At 38.6% G+C, this 19,892-nt stretch overlaps 1 protein-coding gene across 5 annotated transcripts in view; it reads right to left on the bottom strand.

The window, feature by feature from the left end:
- LOC140191307 (cullin-9) overlaps nt 1-19,892 on the bottom strand; it is a 332,978-nt gene that overhangs the window by 127,733 nt on the left and 185,353 nt on the right. For all 5 annotated transcript variants that reach the window (XM_072248616.1, XM_072248607.1, XM_072248588.1 and 2 more), the window contains 4 exons: nt 5,182-5,277; nt 4,802-4,977; nt 1,676-1,809; nt 906-1,091 (listed from right to left, as the gene is read on the bottom strand). In XM_072248616.1, coding sequence (XP_072104717.1) covers nt 906-1,091; nt 1,676-1,809; nt 4,802-4,977; nt 5,182-5,277 — 592 coding nt within the window. The remainder of the gene's footprint in view (nt 1-905; nt 1,092-1,675; nt 1,810-4,801; nt 4,978-5,181; nt 5,278-19,892) is intronic.

Raw genomic sequence — 19,892 nt, 5'->3', positions numbered from 1 at the left:
GCTTTTGTACACCACGATTCATGTACCCTACCATCCTTTCTGTCTCATTGGAATGTATCTATGCAGAACCCCACACAAATATCCCCTGAACATTTGCCACATTTCTTCCGTACATTAGGGTCCCTGAGAACATCTGCTTCCAATTTACGCTTCCAAGTTCCTGCCTAACAGCCTCATATTTCCCCCTTACTCCAATTAAAAGTTTCCCTAACTTGTCTGTTCCCAATTAAACATTTCCCTAACTTGTCTGTTTTTAATTCAACATTTCCCTAACTTGTCTGTTCCCAATTAAACATTTCCCTAACTTGTCTGTTCCCAATTAAACATTTCCCTAACTTGTCTGTTTCTTAGACCGAAGAATCAACGATTTCCACAGAGAATGGTGGAGATACAGAATGAGCTGACAGAGGAAGCTGCACAGGCGGATCCAATTACAGCATTTAAAATACATTTGGACAGGAAAGGTATAAGGGGATATGGGCCAGACACAGGCAATGTGACTTGCTCAGGTAATTGAGCAGAAGGCCCTGTTCCATTCTGCACACCTTTATGATTTGGAACATCAAAAGTGATTACACTTTTAAACAATTAATTTCACATCAAACTCTTTGGGATGTTCCTTATTCTTAGACCGAGGTTTAGGCACTGGACTAGATATTAGAGGTTATAAACTGAAATCACATCAAGACACATGGGGAAATTTGTGAGATGGAACCAAATAAAATCTTCCAGATTATAAGAAACCTGGAATGGTTCACACTCATCTTCCAAAAATAATGAGATTTTACTCCTGTTCATACTATGGCTGTGTCTGAATGATAAAGCAATTAAAGTTGTGCTCAAAATAAGGCCTTGGTAGTGGAAAAAATAGAAACAAAAAATCTCATTAAAATTTATGACCTTACCAGGTTTAATGGTTAGTTTCAGCTCCTCAATTTCTATCTGGCTGGTATCTACATGAACCAAAAGATGACAGAGACGCCGTACTCTGGAATTGAATATGGCTGCATGGCCTCTTCCCTGTTTCAAGATCTCGGAGTTCTCCAGGTATTCAGTCAATAGCCAGAATAATGGACTAGGATTAATATTGTCTGAATCAAGATAAAAACTTTTTATAACCATGGCATCAAGATAAATATGCAAGAAAACAGTTTTTTGGGTACTTGGTAAGAATCGATTGATCAACTAATCCATTGGTCACCAACAATCAAATACTCTGCAGTCATGGGATATATTTGCTTAACAGGCATCAATACACTTTAAACTACCTTTCTAGCAATGTACAATAATATACAGTATCTGTAATTTGTAGTAATTTTATGTCTTTGGAACACCTATGGAGAGAAATAAACAGTCAACGTTTTGGGCTCCCTCCCTTGCCACTTTTTCCCTGGTTTTCCATTGTCTTTCTCACTGCCCACCTGATAACTTTTAACTTATTGAAACAACTATATTATTCTCGTTTGAACCTTTAGTCTACATGGCTTTCCCTTTAAATCCAGCTTGCCTCAGTTTATTTATCTTCCCAATCACTCTGCATTAAGGCAGGTTACTTGGAACCTCTACTTTTCCATTTTTGGGAAAGGTATCATGCCATGAAGATAGCACAAGGCAATTAAAAGATATCGCTGATATCAATATGTTATGAATGTCCAAATTGCTTTGGAATACACACCCAAAGCTGTGATACTGAATACAATTGGATTGATCAAGGCCTCCCAACAGGTCCGCCCTAATGCTTCAGCTGCCTCCGCATCTGGAAGGAAACGATCAGCAAACATTTGTTCATGTCGTAAAGCACTGTTTAACCTGCAACGAGAAAAAGCCATCATTTTCACAGAGTCGGAGTATCACTGCACAAAAGCAGGCACTTTGGTCCATCCAGCCCATGCTGACCTGATCTTCTGCCTAGTCCATCTACCTGCACCCAATTTCCTTATTAATATTTGTAATAGGTCTCTAGTTGCTTGAAGATTTTGACGAAGGAAATTCCTCAATTGAAAGTGATGTGTTCTTTCTTGCTTTACTAAAAGTTAAACAATGCCTCAAGTAAGGAAGCTAGAAATATTTTGTAGAGGTTTTCCCCAATTAAAAATTGACACACAATTACATGTTTTCACTGACTCTTTGAAAAAGTCAATGAGATAAATCTTCTCTATTGACTACAGAAAAACTGCCCGTTCACTTGTAGAGCATTACAAAATTTTATCTTTTCTATTGTATAGTATTTTTCTTGCTTTACACTATCTATTGGCAATTAATGCATTATTCTAGAAGTTTAAATAAAGCTACTTATTTTCAAATCTCACTGTTCTTTGAAATTGAAGCAGTCTATGTTTGCATGTAGGAAAACCAGGCAAGACTCACAATTAGAGCACAAAATTAGAGCTACACAAGTGCCAGGTAATGACCCAGCTATTTGCCATTGACTTTCAATGCCTTTACTATCACCAAATCCACCCACCATTAATAAATGAATAAGCCTCACTAACACTGCAGTTGCCTTGACTGAAAATGGTGTAGTAAAGTACTCAGATAACTCTTAACTCATTCCATCATGCACACTTGTAAATGTTGTACTTCTACCACTTGCTAAGATGAGTGCAACTCCAACAACAGTTATGAGCATTAATAAAATCCAGGACAAGGGACCTTCTTTAGTGGCAATTTATCCACCACCCTAAATATTAACATTCTCCATCACCGTGCATTATAATTGTAGTCCATTCTATCTACAAAATGCACAAATACTTGCCAAAGCTTCATCAGTAGTAAACTGCTTGACCTCTACTACTAAGGAGGATTAAGGCAGCAGGGCACAACAACATCACTTACAATAAAAGCAAAACTTGCTAGAAATTTTCAGCAAGTCAGGCACATCTGCAGAAACAGAAACTGAACTGTTGTCGTCATAGGAGTCTGGGTGGGAGGAGGTGTAGTTAAAGTAGCGGTTGAAATCAGTAAGTTTATAGTAAATTTTGTCAATTTTAACAACTTCACTACTTACCCATCCTGCCCTTAAATTCCCTTGGACCATTTTTGACATCTCTCTCCTCTTTTTTTCATCTCAGCAAAGTATCAGACAAATAATATAAACCCACCAGCACCCACAGCTATCTTGGCTACACCTGATCCCACCCAGTTTCTTGTGATAACTCCACCCTTTTTTCTTGGTTTCTCTGTCTCTGCCACATCTGTTCCCTAGATGAGAGTACTTGCTCTGGCACTTCTGAAATGCCCTTTGTCAGGGAACATGGTTTCCCCGCCACTGTAGTTGATGGAGCCTTCACTTGCATTTCTCCCATTTTCCATCCTTCTGTTCTTATACCCCTCCACTCAGACAGCACAGAGAGCGTTCCCTTGATTCTCACCTTTCCAGCCTACCACCCTCTTCATTCAACGTATCATCCCGTTCACTTCCACCAGTTACAAAAGGAACCCACAAGTTACATCTTCTCCTCACCACCCCTTTCTGCAGGGCTCACTCTCCATGTAATTTCCTGGTTAGCTCATCCCTATCCATCTCCTGGTATTTTATCCTGCAGAAGGTGCATCACTTGCTTAAACACCTCTGCAACTCCTTCCCCACAACCATCCTGGGACACAAACAGCCCTTCACATCATACGAAGATTCACTTGCATCTCCTCCAACCTGGTTTAATGTATTCAGTGCTCTCAATGTGACACCTACATTGGTAAGGCTAAATGTAGACTAGGCAGCCATTTTACAAAACACCTGTGCTCCACACAAAACGGCCACTTTGACCTCCCGGTTGAATGCAACTTCAATTCCCCTTCTCAGACTGATCCATCAGTCCTTAGCATTCTCTACTGCCACTGCTAAAAGAATTGGTCCTCAGTTTTGCCTAGGTAGTCTGCAACTAAATGGTATGAACACTGAACATTCTAATTTTAGGTAACCCACACTCCTTGTGCTCCTCACACCTTCTGATCTCTCCACCCTCTTAACCCTACTCACTTGGTTCCATCTGTCTATCACTTGAACACTACATTACCTGCTTCTCTTATTTCCATCCCCTCCCCACCACATCCACTTGATCCATCTGCCTCTCATCCTTCCATTATCTGGTTCCACTCAACATCTTCCTTATTTGTCAAATTCCAGCATCTGCAGCTTCAGGTTCCACTTATCACCTTCAAGACTGACACTACCTCCATTCTCCCCTCCTACCACCTGGCTCCATCTGCTCTCCTTTCTCTCCACATGTCTCAACATATCAACCACTAGCCATTGTCCCTTGACTCCACTTCTTCACTCCTCCATATCATCTCTTTATACTTGCTATTTGCTTTCTACATTCTCAATCCTAGTGCTGGGTCTCTATCTGAAACTTCTACTCACACTTTGACCCCATTGATGCTGCACGAGTTCATCCAACAGACTGGTTTTTGATTTAGATTACAGCATCTGCAGTATCATAAGTCTTCAAGAAACCACAGTACACATGAGCAAAACAGCTGACATGAACAAAGTGGGCCCAACAACTAGTTATTTGTCATGGACAACTCGATGACAATGGATTCTGCTAATGCAAAATAAACCCAAAGGAAGAAACTAGACTTTGGCAAACTAAAAGTGACCAGGTCTACGACTCTACTTGTGAAATTCTCAGCAGGCCAGAGAGCATAAGAACAGACAAATCCTTTGTCAAGAGACTTAAAAACATAAAACCTTAATTCATCTCTCTTTAGATATCATCCATTCAACATTTTCTGATTCTGAATATGGTGTAAATGCACCAGTGAAACGCTATGGTCCCATACTTAACAGATCACTTACTTGCTAAAAAGCTGCAGCAACTGCATCCTGTCCTCCTGAATCTCCTGACACCAGGTGTGTGCCTTCGTGGTGTAGAAGAGATAAGTTCGACAGCAAAGCTGCTCCTTGAACACTGGCCAGAAGGTCGGCTTTGGTCCCAGAACTTCAAATCCATGAACTCGAGTATCAATACCACCCTGATTTGAGGAAAAAAATTAACCAGATGTAAGGGTCAGCTCTGGCTATACATTTCAATTACATTTCTGAACATGCATGCAAATGGAAAAAAATAATCAGAACACTTGAAAGAATCTTTTTTGACAAAATTTGATAAGGAAATCCTTCATTGCGTCTTCAACAATTATCACATAACTAGGCTCCAAGCAATTGTAAGATACTACCTGCTGGCATCGCTTGATCCGAATCTGGATGATTGCCCAGTATCGAGTCATGTTTTCCAGGAGTAAAACACGGCTAGCAGTGGGGACCACATTCACCTGCAGAGCAAAGGTAGGATCATCAGGTAAGTTACAGTCAATGATGAATATTCAACAGCACTGCTGACTACCAAATGTTAAAGGTTAATAGCTCACTACTTATTTCAAACTTACTGATTTAAACAATAAAATGATTTTAGTTCAGTGACTCATTCAAAGAAATACTGCAGGTATTATGTGCCTGGTAGGATCCAATCAGCAGAACTGACACCAAAGCCTACCACTTACTTGTTGATAGATGAAATGATAAAAATCAAATTTATTGTCATATGCACAAATATACTAATACACAGGTGCAATCGAAAACTTACTTGCAGCAGCCTCACAGGCACATAGTATCATGTTAAGCACTGTTCACAAGAAAAACAAATTATACAATTTTTTTTTACAAGAAAACACAAATAGAATTTTCAAAAAACATTTCAGTGCAAAGTGCCTGGGAATCCAAGACAATTATCTTCAATTCTTGCATTAATCAGCAACCTCACACTACCTGACTAGACCAACACTTCCCTAGATCCCAATGGATCAACAAACTTTTAATGAAGGGTTTCAGCTCAAAATATCAACTCTTCGTTCACCTCCATAGACATCGTCTGACTTGCTGAGCTTCTCCAGCATTTTGTCTGTGTTGTTCAAGATTTCCAGCGTTTGTAGAACCTTGTGTTCAAAATCAGAAAGTGACCTTGTTCCCAATAACGAATAGACATACCATTCTTGATTAGCATGCTAACCACCACCCCAAAATGTTTGATCCCTCCATCACCAATGCACAGAGGCTACAATATTTAGCATTAACAAAGTGCATGGCAGTTACTTGCAAGGCTACTCTGAGAATACTGCTTAATCCACATGATGGACATATGAATCTCATTCTCTCAAATCCAAATTAACTAGCAGAGAAACCAGAAGAACAACTTTTCTATGAATACCTTTCATCAAGGGTATCCACATTCCATGCCATACTCTTACAGCTACCATCGCGCAGGGGGTATAGAAGCCTGAAGTCACACACCACCAAGTTCAAGAATAGATACTTTCCTTCGACCCTTTGGTTCTTCAATCAACCTGCACAACGCTAATCACTATCTCAGTATAGCAACTACAATAGACTGTTTTCCTTGCTATGTAACTTATGGTTAGTTTTTCTACATATCAATATTGTGTCATTATTCACCTGTGATGCCGCTGCAAGTAAGGTTTTCATTACAACTGTGCAGACTTGTGCATATGACAATAAACTCAACTATATTTTGCATCTAGTTGTAGAATACACTTCTGGTGCTACTTGGACACGTCTTCAGTGATTAACCCGGGGTCATAGGGTGTTTCTTTAATTATCAGACAACCTCGACCGGGTGAGCCAGCCGGGGGTGATCAGCCCTCGACTTGTGTCCAAGTGGTGAACTAATCCACGGATTCCCCCCTCCAGATCCATAGCCACCATGAGGCCTTTACAGCAGCCTCCAGAATGCTCTTGGTGGCTCTTCTGCATTGCAGTCCTTTAAATCCAAGGAGTTTTAGAGTCCGCTGTAATGAATGACCAACAAAGCCCCGGCACCCAACTTCGACTGGCTCACAGCGAGCTCTCCAGCCATTGCTCCAGCATTCTGCAACAAGATCTGTGTATCTAGCCCTCTTGTGCTCGTTGGCCTCTTCAATCCGGTCTCCCCAGGGGACAGCAAGTTCCAGCAGGACCACTTGCTTCGTAGACTCCAATATTAACACCATATCTGGGCAGAGCGGAGTGGCTGCGATGTTCTCTGGGAACTTGAACTGCCTCACTACGTCGACTTGGAGCTGCCAGTCTCGTGCAGTGGCAAGAAACCCTCCCAAGGAGCTAGGCCGATGTTGAGCCTTCTCCCCCGCTCTAATAAAGGTGATGGACTGTTTGGGAGCGTGCTGATTTTTGCTGTCTTGAATCGCTGTGCTGATTGCGTCCGCCATAGGCCTTAGGACTTGGTCATGGCGTCAGCGGTATCGCTCCTCCGCCAATGCCTTTGGGCAGCAACTTAGGATATGCTCCAAGGTGCCCCTCTTCTGGCACAGTTGGCATGCTGGAGTGTTTGCCATGTGCCACCTGTGCAGGTTGGCCGGGCTTGGGAGAACATCCTAGACTGATTGGATGAGAAACTTGATGCGCAATGGTTCGGCTCTCCAGAGCTCTGTCCAAGTGAACTTGCGAGGTTCCGCATGCTCCCATCAAGTCCTGGCCCTTGTTTGTACATGCCGACCATCTTGCTGTATCATTCTTCCTCCACTTCTGGATGTATCTCATTCTGAACCGTTGACGCTTCTCCTTTCCATGGGTTTTGTTGTAGTGTGGTTTGGGAAAACTGCCCAGTCCTGCCCGCCCCATCGCCACAGTGCCCACCAAAATGTTGTGACGCAGCTGTGCCTCCACTCTGTTGACAGCTTCCTGTGCCTGCCACTTCCTTCCAGTCTTTACGCGGATTCCTGCCAAAACAACTTTAACAACAGAGGAATCTCGGTACCTCATAGCCTCCCTGGGTCGAGTGACTTTGAGTTCCTCTGACAGTCCACTGATGGGGAGCTGCAGCTTGTTGGAATGCCCATATAGGGCAATGCTGCTTAAGGTCTGGGGGAGCCCCAACCACCTCCGCAGAAACTGACTGATGGTCTTCTCTAGAGCCTCCACTGTTGACATTGGCACCTCGTAGACTAGAAGGGGCCAGGGTAGCCTTGGCAGGACTCCGTGTTGGTACATCCAGGCTTTGAATTTTCCTGGAAGCCCCGATTTATAAATCATGGTGAGCCAGGTTATCAAGTTGCTCCTGGTTTGTTGATGTGCGGCTGTGTCCTTCAGGGAACTGTCAAAGATCTTGCCCAGGCTCTTGACTGGTTTTTCTGTCACCATTGGAATCTGGATCCCTCCCAGGGTAAAGCGGAACCAGTCGGCCACTCTTCCCTTCTTCAGGACCAGAGACCTGGACATGGCTGGTTTAAAGCTCATCCTTGCCCATGAGATGAGCCGTTCCAGCCCTTGAAGGAGCCATCTGCACCCAGGGACGGATGTTGCCATCACTGTCAGGTCGTTCATGAATGCTCTTATGGGGGCTGCCGAGTACCAGATCTAGCCACGGGGCCTCTACATTTCACCTCTGCTGGCTTGACAATCATGTTCATGGCCAATGAGAAGATTGACACCGAGATTGTGCAGCCAGTGATTATGTCCTTCTCCAGCCGATGCCAGGTGGATGTTAGTGACCCTGAGGAGACTCTCAACCTGAAATTGCTTTAATAGTCCAGAATGAGGTTTCGGATCATCTCTGGGACATGGTGTCTTGTTTCAATGAGTTTTTCTACTTAACAATGTTGTATCAATATTCACCTGTGATGCCACTACAAGTAAGGTTTTCATTGCAACTGTGCACACTTGTGCATATGACAATAAACTCAACTATATTTTGCATCTACAGTACAGTGCCTTGAAAAGTATTCAGCCCCCACAATTATTTTTACATTTTACTGTCTCATTTTCTAAATTTAAAACATATTGAAGTAGGATTTATTAAGCCAATCTGCAAATCATTATGCATTTATGTCAAATCAAAACAAAAATACAAAACCCTGTTAACAATTTACAAAAAAATCAAAAATCAAAATTGAGGCTGAAGAAGTATTCATTCCCTTTGTAATTACTACACTAACTTTCCTCGGGTGCAATATACTATTGCCTTAGCTACCGACCTAATTTGTTGATATAGAAAATTAGAGGATCACCTATTTTCAATGAATTCATAAGAATAAATACTCCCTCTCTCTGTAAGGTCCAACAGAATGATAAATTTTCAACGGCCAAACAAAAATGAAGACCAAACAGCATTCAAGATAAGAGAAATGATAATAAAGAAACATAAATCTGAGGGAGGATACAAGACCATCTCAAAGGCACTGAACATACCTTGAGCTCAGTGTAGTTCATCATGAAAAAATATGAAACTACAGCTACATTGACCAAGTCAGACTGCCCCTCTAAACTTAGTTGTTGAAGAAGAATGGTACTTGTAAGAGAGGCTACTGTGACACTAAAAGTCACTCCGAGTGAACTGCAGAAGTCAGCGGCTACAACTGGAGATGAAGTTTATGGTTCCACAATCTCTAAAGGCCATGCACAAAAAGAGCATTTATGGAAGAGTGGCAAAGAACAAGCCCCAGCTTAAAGAAAATAGCATATCCTTGCCTATAAAGACTTTGCAAAGCATCACTTGTAAGATATTGTAAAGGTGTGGAAGAAGGTCTTATAGTTGAATGAGACTAAAGTGGAATTTTCTGGCCTCAACATTGAGCTGTATGTGTGGCATAAATCTCATACAAATAATCGAAAATCTCTGACAAGACCTCAAGGGAGATGTCCCCAGCAGCTCCCCAACTAACCTGGCACAGCTTGAGCAACTTCGAAAAGAGGAATGGACAAATCTTGCTCCATCTTTTTGTGCAAACCTAAGAGAGACTTATCAAAAAAGACTACTGGCTGAAATAGTTGCAAGAGGTGGTTCAACTGAGTACTGAGCAAAGAGGGATGAATACTTTTAAACTGCTGACATTCTAGTTTTTTAATTTTTCGTTCTTTATGCTTTCCAATTTTCCATGTTTTTAGGGCTCTGCTATGAAAAAGAAGCATGGGATTCATAATTAAAACTTCTTAGTTAAATTAAAATCCCTAGTTGTAATACTCATTTATGTGAACAAAGGGTTGAGGGCTCAATACTTTTACAAGACACTGTATACAGCTCAGGATAGGAAGAGAAATTGAGCCACGTTACAGTTGTTCCTTAGTCTCATACAACCATCCTGAGAGAATCTGCAAATTGTAGGCTGTGAGGATATCAGTAGGTTCAAAATTTATGTTGCTCACTGTCTAAACAGAGTTTGGAGCGCCAACTGTCAAAACTTACCAATGTGAAATGGCTGCCATCAAACAGGTCATTTGATCTGCTTTGCTATGTTCTACCAGTAATGGTACCAGCTGAAGAGGCAACAGTGCTCAATTTGAATTAGCAGATCTCTTATGGTTCCAATAAGCATAAATTAGATTAATGTAGATAGGTACAACAAGTGGAATGAACATGAAGCAAAGGGTTTGTTTCTGTGCTGTAGGACCCTGTGACTCATGGGTTAACAGAGGTTCAAATCCCATTAATAACTGAACAGTGGAAATTGGAAGAGATACCAGTTCTTCATAATACAGGATGCACCTGCTAAAATGGGTAGTAGTTCTGGGAAAAGATGACACACCAGTCCGTATGAGGACCCCAGGATACAATGCTGAACTTTAAAAATCTGCAGACAAAAACCTGAAGCCTCTGAGTCAAATATCTGGATTTTTTTTTTGCTTTCTGTAAGGTTCCATGGGAGAATCCTGCAATGGATTCCATCTGCAAAATAAATGCTTCATAAAATCCACTAAAAGGCCCAACTTAGCTCTATAAAGGTCTCTGTGATTTTTAGTGATAATAATACCCAAATATTTAAGAATCCGTAACTTTAAAAGGAATGTCATCATATATAGAAGCAGAATCATTTAGGGGAAATAATTCACTTTCATGAAGGTTTAGTTTATATCCCAAAAACTTTCCAAATTCATTTAATAATTTCAAAAAACTAGGAATGGATTCTTTAGGATTTGAAACATAAACTAAGAGATCATCAGCATAAAGGGAGATCTTATGAACAGTCCCATTTATGAAAATTCCATGGATATCTTTAGCTTCACGAAGTGCGATGGCCAAGGGTTCCAGCACCAAATTAAGTAACAGGGTACTTAACAGACATCCACTTTCACTTTCGTTAGCTGGCCGAATTCATGCAGTTAAAATGATGATTTTACCAAAACTTTTATATATATTTCAAAGTATCCCTATTTTTTTAACCAAGAAGATTTTTTGATCAGGATGATTCTATTATTTCATCTTTTGTTTGAAATAATAAAAGACCAAGAATTGGAAAATATCATTTACAAAAATTAAAAAAGGATGGAGGTCTTGCTCTGCCTAATTTAAGAATGTACTATTGGGCTGTTAATATACGTTATGTGTATTCCTGGTTATATTGGGCTGATAAAAGTGAACAACCACCTTGGGCTGATTTGGAATTGAAAGCTGTGAAACAATTTTACTTAACCTTGTTATCAGGAGCTTCATTACCTGTACAACTGGCCAAAATTTCTAATCTAAATTTATATCCTATGATTAAGCAGTCATTACAAATTTGGTACCAGTTTTGCAATTTTTTAAATCCCAAAAAATTTAACATTCTTAGTTTAATTTATCGTAATTATTTATTTAAACCTTCATTAAGTGATCCTACCTTTTTTCTTTGGAGGAATAAAGGAGTCTATTCCTTCATTGATCTGTTCCAAGAAGGCTGATTGATGTCTTTTGAGAAATTTGTAACTAAATACTCTCTCTCGTACTCACATTTCTTGCAATATCTTCAGGTCAGACATTTCTTACAAGAATATTTAAGTAATTTTCCATATATACAGGATTCTGACCTGTTAAGACATTATTTTAAAAATGAATCCTTTAGTGAAAGGTTTTATTGGGAAAATTTATAATTTACTATTACAACAGTACAATTACCCTTCACTTAAGATTAAGCAAGATTGGGAAAGAGAGCTTAACATGACCTTGATAACAGAGGATTGGTTGCGAATTGTGAAGTTGGTTAACTCTTCTTCGATTTGTGCCAGTCACTCTTTAATTCAATTTAGAATTGTACATCGTTACTACTTGACAAAGGAGAGACTGCCTAAAATGTTTCTTAATGTTGATAGTGTGATAGATGTAAAACCGAGACAGCTACACTAACACATATGTTTTGGTCGCGTTCTGTATTGAAACAGTTTTGGAAATCTATTTTCTCTACAATTTTTAAAGCTTTAAAAATTAATTTACAACCTAATAAATTGATGGTTTTGTTCGGTATAATCCCTTAACATACTCAAGGTATTTCTATATCAGACCAACATGTAATTGCATTTGTTACATTATTGGCCAGAAAGGTTATTTTATTGAAATGGAAAGATGCCTCTGCTCCCACTTTGATACAATGGTTCTCTCAGGTGATGCTATGTCTTAGTTTGGAGAAAATCAAAAGTCAAACTTTCGATCCTCCATTTGACTTTGAAAAAAGGTGGGGTTCTTTTGCCCGCTACTATCATCTGATTTGAATTAATTAAGATGGTTTCCTTCTGATTCTTGTTTAAATGGATTTGAGTTGGCGGATTGATTTTTTTTTTAATGGAAGCTTGTATGGCGTATAGCTCTGGGGTTGTGCTTCCAATGGTTTTTTTTGTTAGCAGGGGTTTTTGTTTTAGTTAGGAGTTCTTTTTTTCCTTCTTTTTTCAAAAAAAGTCTTAAAACTTTATTTTTTCTTCTTATTATTGATATATTGTTTAGCTTTGTTAATCAGTTATTTGGTAATTTAATTCATCACTGTACATATTGCCATGTTGACTTGATTACTTTAATGTATTTTTTTTGTTGATCTTCAATAATAATTAATAAAAAAGATTTAAAAATGAAATGAGAATCCTTCAATGGGACTTGGAGATCTGCTCAATGCATCACTGGAACATGTACACCAGAGATAGAGTCATAGAAGAGTATAGCAAATAAATAAGTCCTTTGGCCCATTAGTCATGCCAAACTATTAAAACTGCCTGCTCCCATTGACCTCTATACTTCTACCATCCATGTATCTATCCACACTTCTCTTAAATGTTGAAATCAAGCTTGCATGTACCACTTGCATTGGCAGCTTGTTCCACATTCTCACTACCCTCTGAGTAAATGAGTTTCACCCAATGTTCCCCTTAAACTTTTCACCTTTCACCCATGACCTCTAGTTGTAGTCCTACCCAACCTCAGTGGAAAAAACCCGCTTGCATTTACCCTACATTTGAAAAGTTGATGATAAATTAATAGCATCACAGAAATTTATGACTCTAAGCATAGGTAGTTGTTCATGCATAACAAACAAGCTTTAAAACAGAAAATAAAACATAAGAACGTAAGAAATAGGAGCAGAAGTAAGCCATCTGGCCCATCGAGCCTGCCCCGCCATTCAATAAGATCATGGCTGATCTGTCCGTAAACAGGGCTCCATCTACCTGCCTTTTCCCCATAACCCTTAATTCTCTTACTATGTAAAAATCTATCTAACTGTATCTTAAATATATTTAGTGAAGAAGCCTCAACTGCTTCCCTGGGCAGAGAATTCCACAGATTCACCACTCTCTGGGAAAAACAGTTTCTCCTCATCTCCGTCCTAAATCTTCTCCCCTGAATCCTGAGGCAATGTCCCCTAGTTCTCGTCTAACCTACCAATGGAAACAACTGTCCTACTTCTATCTATCCCTTCCAAAATTTTGTATGTTTCTATAGGATCCCCCCTCATTCTTCTGAATTCCAGAGGTATAGTCCCAGGTGACTCAATCTCTCCTCATCCCCTTCATCCCTGGAATCAATCTGGTGAACCTCCTCTGTACTGCCCGCAAAGCCAGTATATCCTTCCTCACGTATGGAGACCAGAACTGCACACAGTACTCCAGGTGCGGCCTCACCAGTAAGCTGTATAGTTGTAGCATGACCTCCCTGCTCTTGAACTCAATCCCTTTAGCAATAAAGGCCAACATTCTGTTTGCCTTCTTAATAACCTGTTGTACCTGCAAGCCAACTTTTTGCGATTCATGAACAAGCAGTCCCAAGTCCCTCTGCACAACAGCATGCTGCAATCTTTCACCACTTAAATAATAATCTGCTCTTCCATTATTCCTTCCAAAGTGGATGATCTCACATTTACCAACATTGTATTCCATCTGCCAGACCTTGGCCCACTCACTTAACCTATCTATATCCTTCTGCAGACTCTCCACCTCCTCTATACAATTTGCTTTTCCACTCAGTTTAGTGTCATCAGCAAATTTTGCAACACTACACTCAGTCCCCTCTTCCAAATCGTCAATGTAAACGGTAAACAGCTGCGGGCCCAGCACCAACCCCTGCAGCACCCCACTTACCACCGACTGCCAACTGGAGAAACACCCATTTATACCAACTCTCTGCCTTCTATTGTTTAACCAATCCACTATCCATGTCAATACACTTCCTCCAACTCCATGCATCCGTATCTTATTTATAAGTCTCTTGTGCGGCACCTTATCAAATAGCTTCTGGAAATCCAAGTATACGACATCCACCTGTTCTCCTCTATCCACTGCACTCATTATGTCCTCAAAACAACTGAAACAATCAAATTAAGCAGTCAGCCACCCAACAATGAATGGCTTCCTGTTAATGTTCATATGAATTTTAAAGAAAGGTAAATGACAAAAATTAAACCTTAGATTACATTCAAGAGTCATAATCATAGAGCACAGAAAAAGACTCTTAGACTCAGAGTCTGTGCTCTCAACCAACCATCCACTGCATTAAGCTTAAGTAAATTAGCGCACCTTGGATAATTGGCTGAATATTACCAAATAAACCAAGATACAGTGAAAAACTTTGTTTCTCACATCTTTCTTTTTCTAATATTTTTATTAAATTTCAGATACACAAATACAGAATTCATAAGGATACTTACTATAAATCAAAAAATAAGATAGCACAAAATGTACTATATATAAATCACACTGATACAATCCCGGTATCCCATATTCATGATCAATCAAATAAAATAAATTGAATTATGAAAACAATAATATGGTTAATTATATTATTTAAAAAATCTACACCCACTACCAAGACAAAGCTGGTTGGTAAGAAAACAAGAGAAAAAAAAAGAGTACTTTACCATATAGTTTTATAATAATAACACAGATCTATATTTTAATAACAATAACAATTCAAAGATTTTTTAAATAGTTCAGAAAAGGTCCCCATAGCATTTGAAAATCTTGGTTAGAATCAGAAATCGAACAATGAATCTTCTCCAAATTTAAACATGACATAACATCGCATAACCATTGAGCATGTGTGGGGGGGGGGAGGGGTAACCTCCTTCCATTTAAGCAAGATCACCCTCCTAGCCATAAGAGAATTAAAGGCCAGTACCCGCAGATGAGAAGGCTCCAAAATTATAGCTCTTTCCTCAACAATACCAAATAAGGCAGTCAAAGGGTTGGGCTTAAAATTAACTTTAAAAAGTACAGAAAAGGTTTGGAATACATCTTTCCAATATTTTTCAAGGCTCGTACATGACCAAAATATATGAATAAATGAAGCCTCTCCATTATTACATCTGTCACAATAAGGAGATATATCTGCAAAACAATGAGAGAACTTGTCTTTAGGCATATGCGCCCTATGTACTACTTTAAATTGAAAGTGTCCTTTTCACATAATTCATTAAGGTTAGAAAATTTTCTTTGAATAGATCTTTATAATTCTTAGTGATTGTTACATCCAAATATGTACATTGTTTTCTTATAATTTTAAAAGGAAGGTTAATATCGGTTGATATCAAATTATTTAAAGGAAACAGTTCACTCTTATGTAAATTCAATTTATATCCTGAAAACTGACTAAAAATAGTCAGTAGAAGAAACATAGAAGGTAAAGGAGTTGTAACAGTAGATATAAAAAGCAATTGGTCATCAGCACAAAGCGAGACTTTGTGAATAGTACCTTTCCTTAAGATACCGGTGATATCTTTAGACTCTCAAAAGTCAATTGCTAAAGGTTCTAATACCGAATCAAAAAGCAAAGGGCTCAACGGACATCCTTGTCTGGTTCCACGTTGGAGTATAATTGGATTAGAATTCTGAAAGTTAGTAAGGACCCAAGCAAAGGGAAATAAGTAAAGTAATTTAATCTAATGAATAAAATTGGGCCCAAAATTAAATTATTCTAAGGTTTTAAATAGGTAATTCTATTCAACTTGGTCAAAAGCCTTCTCCACATCCAGAGAAATCAAATGTTCCGATATTTCCTTGGATGTAGAATGCATAACATTTAACAGTCGTCGTATATTAAAATGGCAATATTGAATTTTAATAAATCCTGTCTGATCATCAGATGTTATAGAAGGTATAGTATTTTCAAGTCTTTGGGCCAAAACTTTAGATAGGATCTTAGCATCAACATTGAGTAAAGAGATTGGTCTATATGAAGAGCATCCAGTGGAATTCTTATTCTTTTTAAGAATAAGTAAAATGGAAGCTTCATAAAAAGACTGTGGCAACCTACTCACCTTGAAGGAATCAGTAAGGGTAGAACATAAATAAGGTATAAGCAATGAAGAAAAAGCCTTATAAAATTCTCCAGAGAATCCGTCAGGTCCTGAAGATTTCCCAGAATGCAATGCATGTATAGCCTCAGTGTTTTCCTCCTGAGAAACAGGTTGATCCAACTGCTTTTGTTTATCAACCGAAGTTCAGAAATATTTAAGTGGTCTAAAAAATTGTTCATTGGAATATTATCTTCAACAAAATCAGAACTATATAGTTTAGAATAAAATTCTCTAAAAGTGTCATTTATTTCAAAATAGCCAGTTGTCATATCACCATTGGTTCTGCAAATTTCTTTAATTTGTCATTTAGCTATGAAGATCTTCAATTGATTAGCCAATAGGTTACCAGTTTTTTCTCCATGTATATAGAATTGGCTTCTATCTTGTAAAAGTTGGCTTTCAATTGGATACGTTATAAGAAGATCATATTTAGTTTTAATTTCAATACATCTTTTGTATAGTTCAGGGTCTGATGCCAAAGCACATTTCTGGTCTAAATGTTTTAATTGATTACCTAAATCAGTTCTCTCCTTATTAGCTTTTTTCTTAATATATTCAGTATAGGAGATAATTTGTCCTCTAATATATGCCTTAAAAGCATCCCAAATGATAAGACTAGAAGTCTTTTCCAACACATTTTCTTCAAAAAAGAGTAATTTGATTCTCCAGAAATTTTAGAAAGTCCTTAATCAGATAACAAAGTTAAATTAAAACGCCAGGATCTGTTCATATGAGTGAAGCCAGGAAGATTTAAAGATAGAAATACAGGAGAATGATCAGATACAGCTATTTCTTTATATTCAATGGATCGAACTAATGGAATCATTTGACTATCAATAAAAAAAAATCAATCCTAGTACAGGAATGATAGACATGAGAGAAGAATGAGTACTCCCTTTCTGCTGGGTAAAAAAAAACTCCAGACATCAACAATATCACATTTCGTTAGAAAGGATTGAATAAATAAAGCTGATTTATTAGGTGTGGCTGATTTAAGAGAAGAACGATCTAATACTGGGTCTAGACAACAATTTAAATCTCCTCCCATCACTAAAGAATAAAGACTCGAATCTGGCAGAAATGAAAAGAAACACTCAAAAAATCCTGGGTCATCCTCATTGGGGGCATACACATTAGCACATACAATTAATTTATTATCTAGTTTCCCTGACACTATGACAAATCGCCTATTAGGGTCAGAGACAACTTTATGTTGAATAAAAGAAATTGTATTGCCTATAAAAATCGAGACCCCTCGAGATTTTGCTCTGAATGAAGAATGAAATTATAGACCCCTCCACCGATTAAAAAGGCGTGCGTTGTCACAACTACGTACGTGTTTGTTGTAGAAAAATAATGGGGGCACTTAACTTTTTAATATAAGCAAAAATCTTATTCCATTTCACAGGATGATTTAACCCTTTCACATTAAAACTAAGTAAATTAATATTTCGATCCATTTTAAATACTAATTAACAGAAGTTAAAAGATCTGTCCGTAAGTTATTAGAACCAGAGAACAAACTGTAAAATAAGGTACTCAAACAGAAAATTTGGATGGTAGCCAAACTCAGCTTGCAGAGAAAAAATAAAAAAAGAGACCCCACCCCTTCCCCCTCCCAAAGCCAAAGAGCCGGCCAAAGGACAGTCGGCATGCTAAATCCTAAAGACAACCCTCCCGAAGAAACCCTGCTGGCAAAACTCCAATCATTCAAGGTTATTATGTTCCTACCAAGACAAAACAGGCAAAAAAAAAACTTGGATCAGAAATCCAAAACATAAGAGGATTCATTTTAACAATTTAAAAAAATACAGAAAAACCTCAAAAAAGTAGTAAAAAATAAAGAAAATATCAAAAAACAAGATATATAAATGGTCAAAACGCAAGTTTATTAAAACCTTATTTTATCCAACATTAAAAAGATAATTGTTCTTGTAAGAGATATTACGCAATTAATTTTCTGCTTTCAAAAACTTTTGTGCATGTTCAACCAATCCCAGCCATTTCTGCACACCACTTTTCAGAACGATTCTAAGACGTATGGGGAAGCAAAGGGAGGGCTTAAACCATATTATAAAGCAGTGACATGACCTCTTTATACTTAGCACGTTCAGCCATGACCTCCAGTGTATAATCTTCCACGAATCTGATCATCTTCCCATTGTAATCGATCATTCCTACTCAACAGGTATGACGGATTAAAAGCTCCTCAGTATGAAATTCATGAAAACATAAAATAACCGACCTAGGTCACTCTCCCGACTTAGGTTTGGGGGCCAGCGACCAGTGGGCACAGTCCAACTTAGGCACAGACGGCAATAAATCAGGGAATAGCTGTTTCAGAAAGCTTGCAAAGAACTCCGTGGGGTAAGCAACTTCAATTGATTCTTCAAGACCCAGAATACATAAATTGTTCCTTCTGTTTCTGCTTTCCAGGTTGGTAATCTTCCTTGTTAATTTTTCATTAGGTAATGATAATTTTTTGCAGAGCTTACTCATATCTTCTAAGTCCGCTTCCAGTATCGACAAAGTTTCTTTATTCTCCTTAATTCGTTTTTCATGTTCGATTAGAGTTTGTTGAATAGTGTCCAACTTGACATTAAGGTGTTGAATTCCTCAGAGAGTTCTGTTCTTTGTTTTCTAAGGAAATCTCCAATTGATTACAAGGTAGTTGGAGAATGAATTTCTTTTTCTTTTGCAGAGGCTTTAGTCTTTCTCAAAGCAATATTGAGTTTTATAATAAGGTTTCAAAAAATTGGTAGGAAACAGAAAGATAGATAAGGTAGGAGCAAGTTCAAAAAGATGTTACCCCATCGGCTGCCAGCAGGGCTCTCCTGTCTTGCACATCATCCATACAGGTAATTTCAAAATGTAAGTACATCGCGGTAGTATAAAGGGAAAAGCAATAACAAAATACAGTATACAGTGTTAGTTACAGAGAAAATACAGTGCAGATAGGCACTAAGATGCATGTTCCATCACAAGATAAAATGAGGTCAAGAGTTCACCTTCATCAAAAGGTCTGTTCAAGAGTCCTAACAGCAGGACAGAAGCTATTCTTAATCCAGGTGGTGCAGGTTTTCAAACTTTTGTATCTTCTGCTTGATGGAAGGGGGTAAAAGAGAAAATGACTGGGACCTTTGATTATACTGGCTACTTTCCCACACAGTGGAGACTGTTACAGAACAAAGGGGGCCGAGAGCCACAAGTACATATTCCCCTGAAAGTGCAATACAAGTACACAAGATTGTGAAGACGATACGACAAGCTTGACTTAACTGAACTGGGCACAAGTGTACAAGTCACTGGCGAGACTGCTCCTAGAGCCACCCTATGGGAAGAATATAATTGAGCTT

Source organism: Mobula birostris, chromosome 2 (assembly GCF_030028105.1).
Source record: "Mobula birostris isolate sMobBir1 chromosome 2, sMobBir1.hap1, whole genome shotgun sequence".
NCBI lineage: Eukaryota > Metazoa > Chordata > Chondrichthyes > Myliobatiformes > Myliobatidae > Mobula > Mobula birostris.
This window is presented reverse-complemented; position numbering and strand designations above follow the sequence as displayed.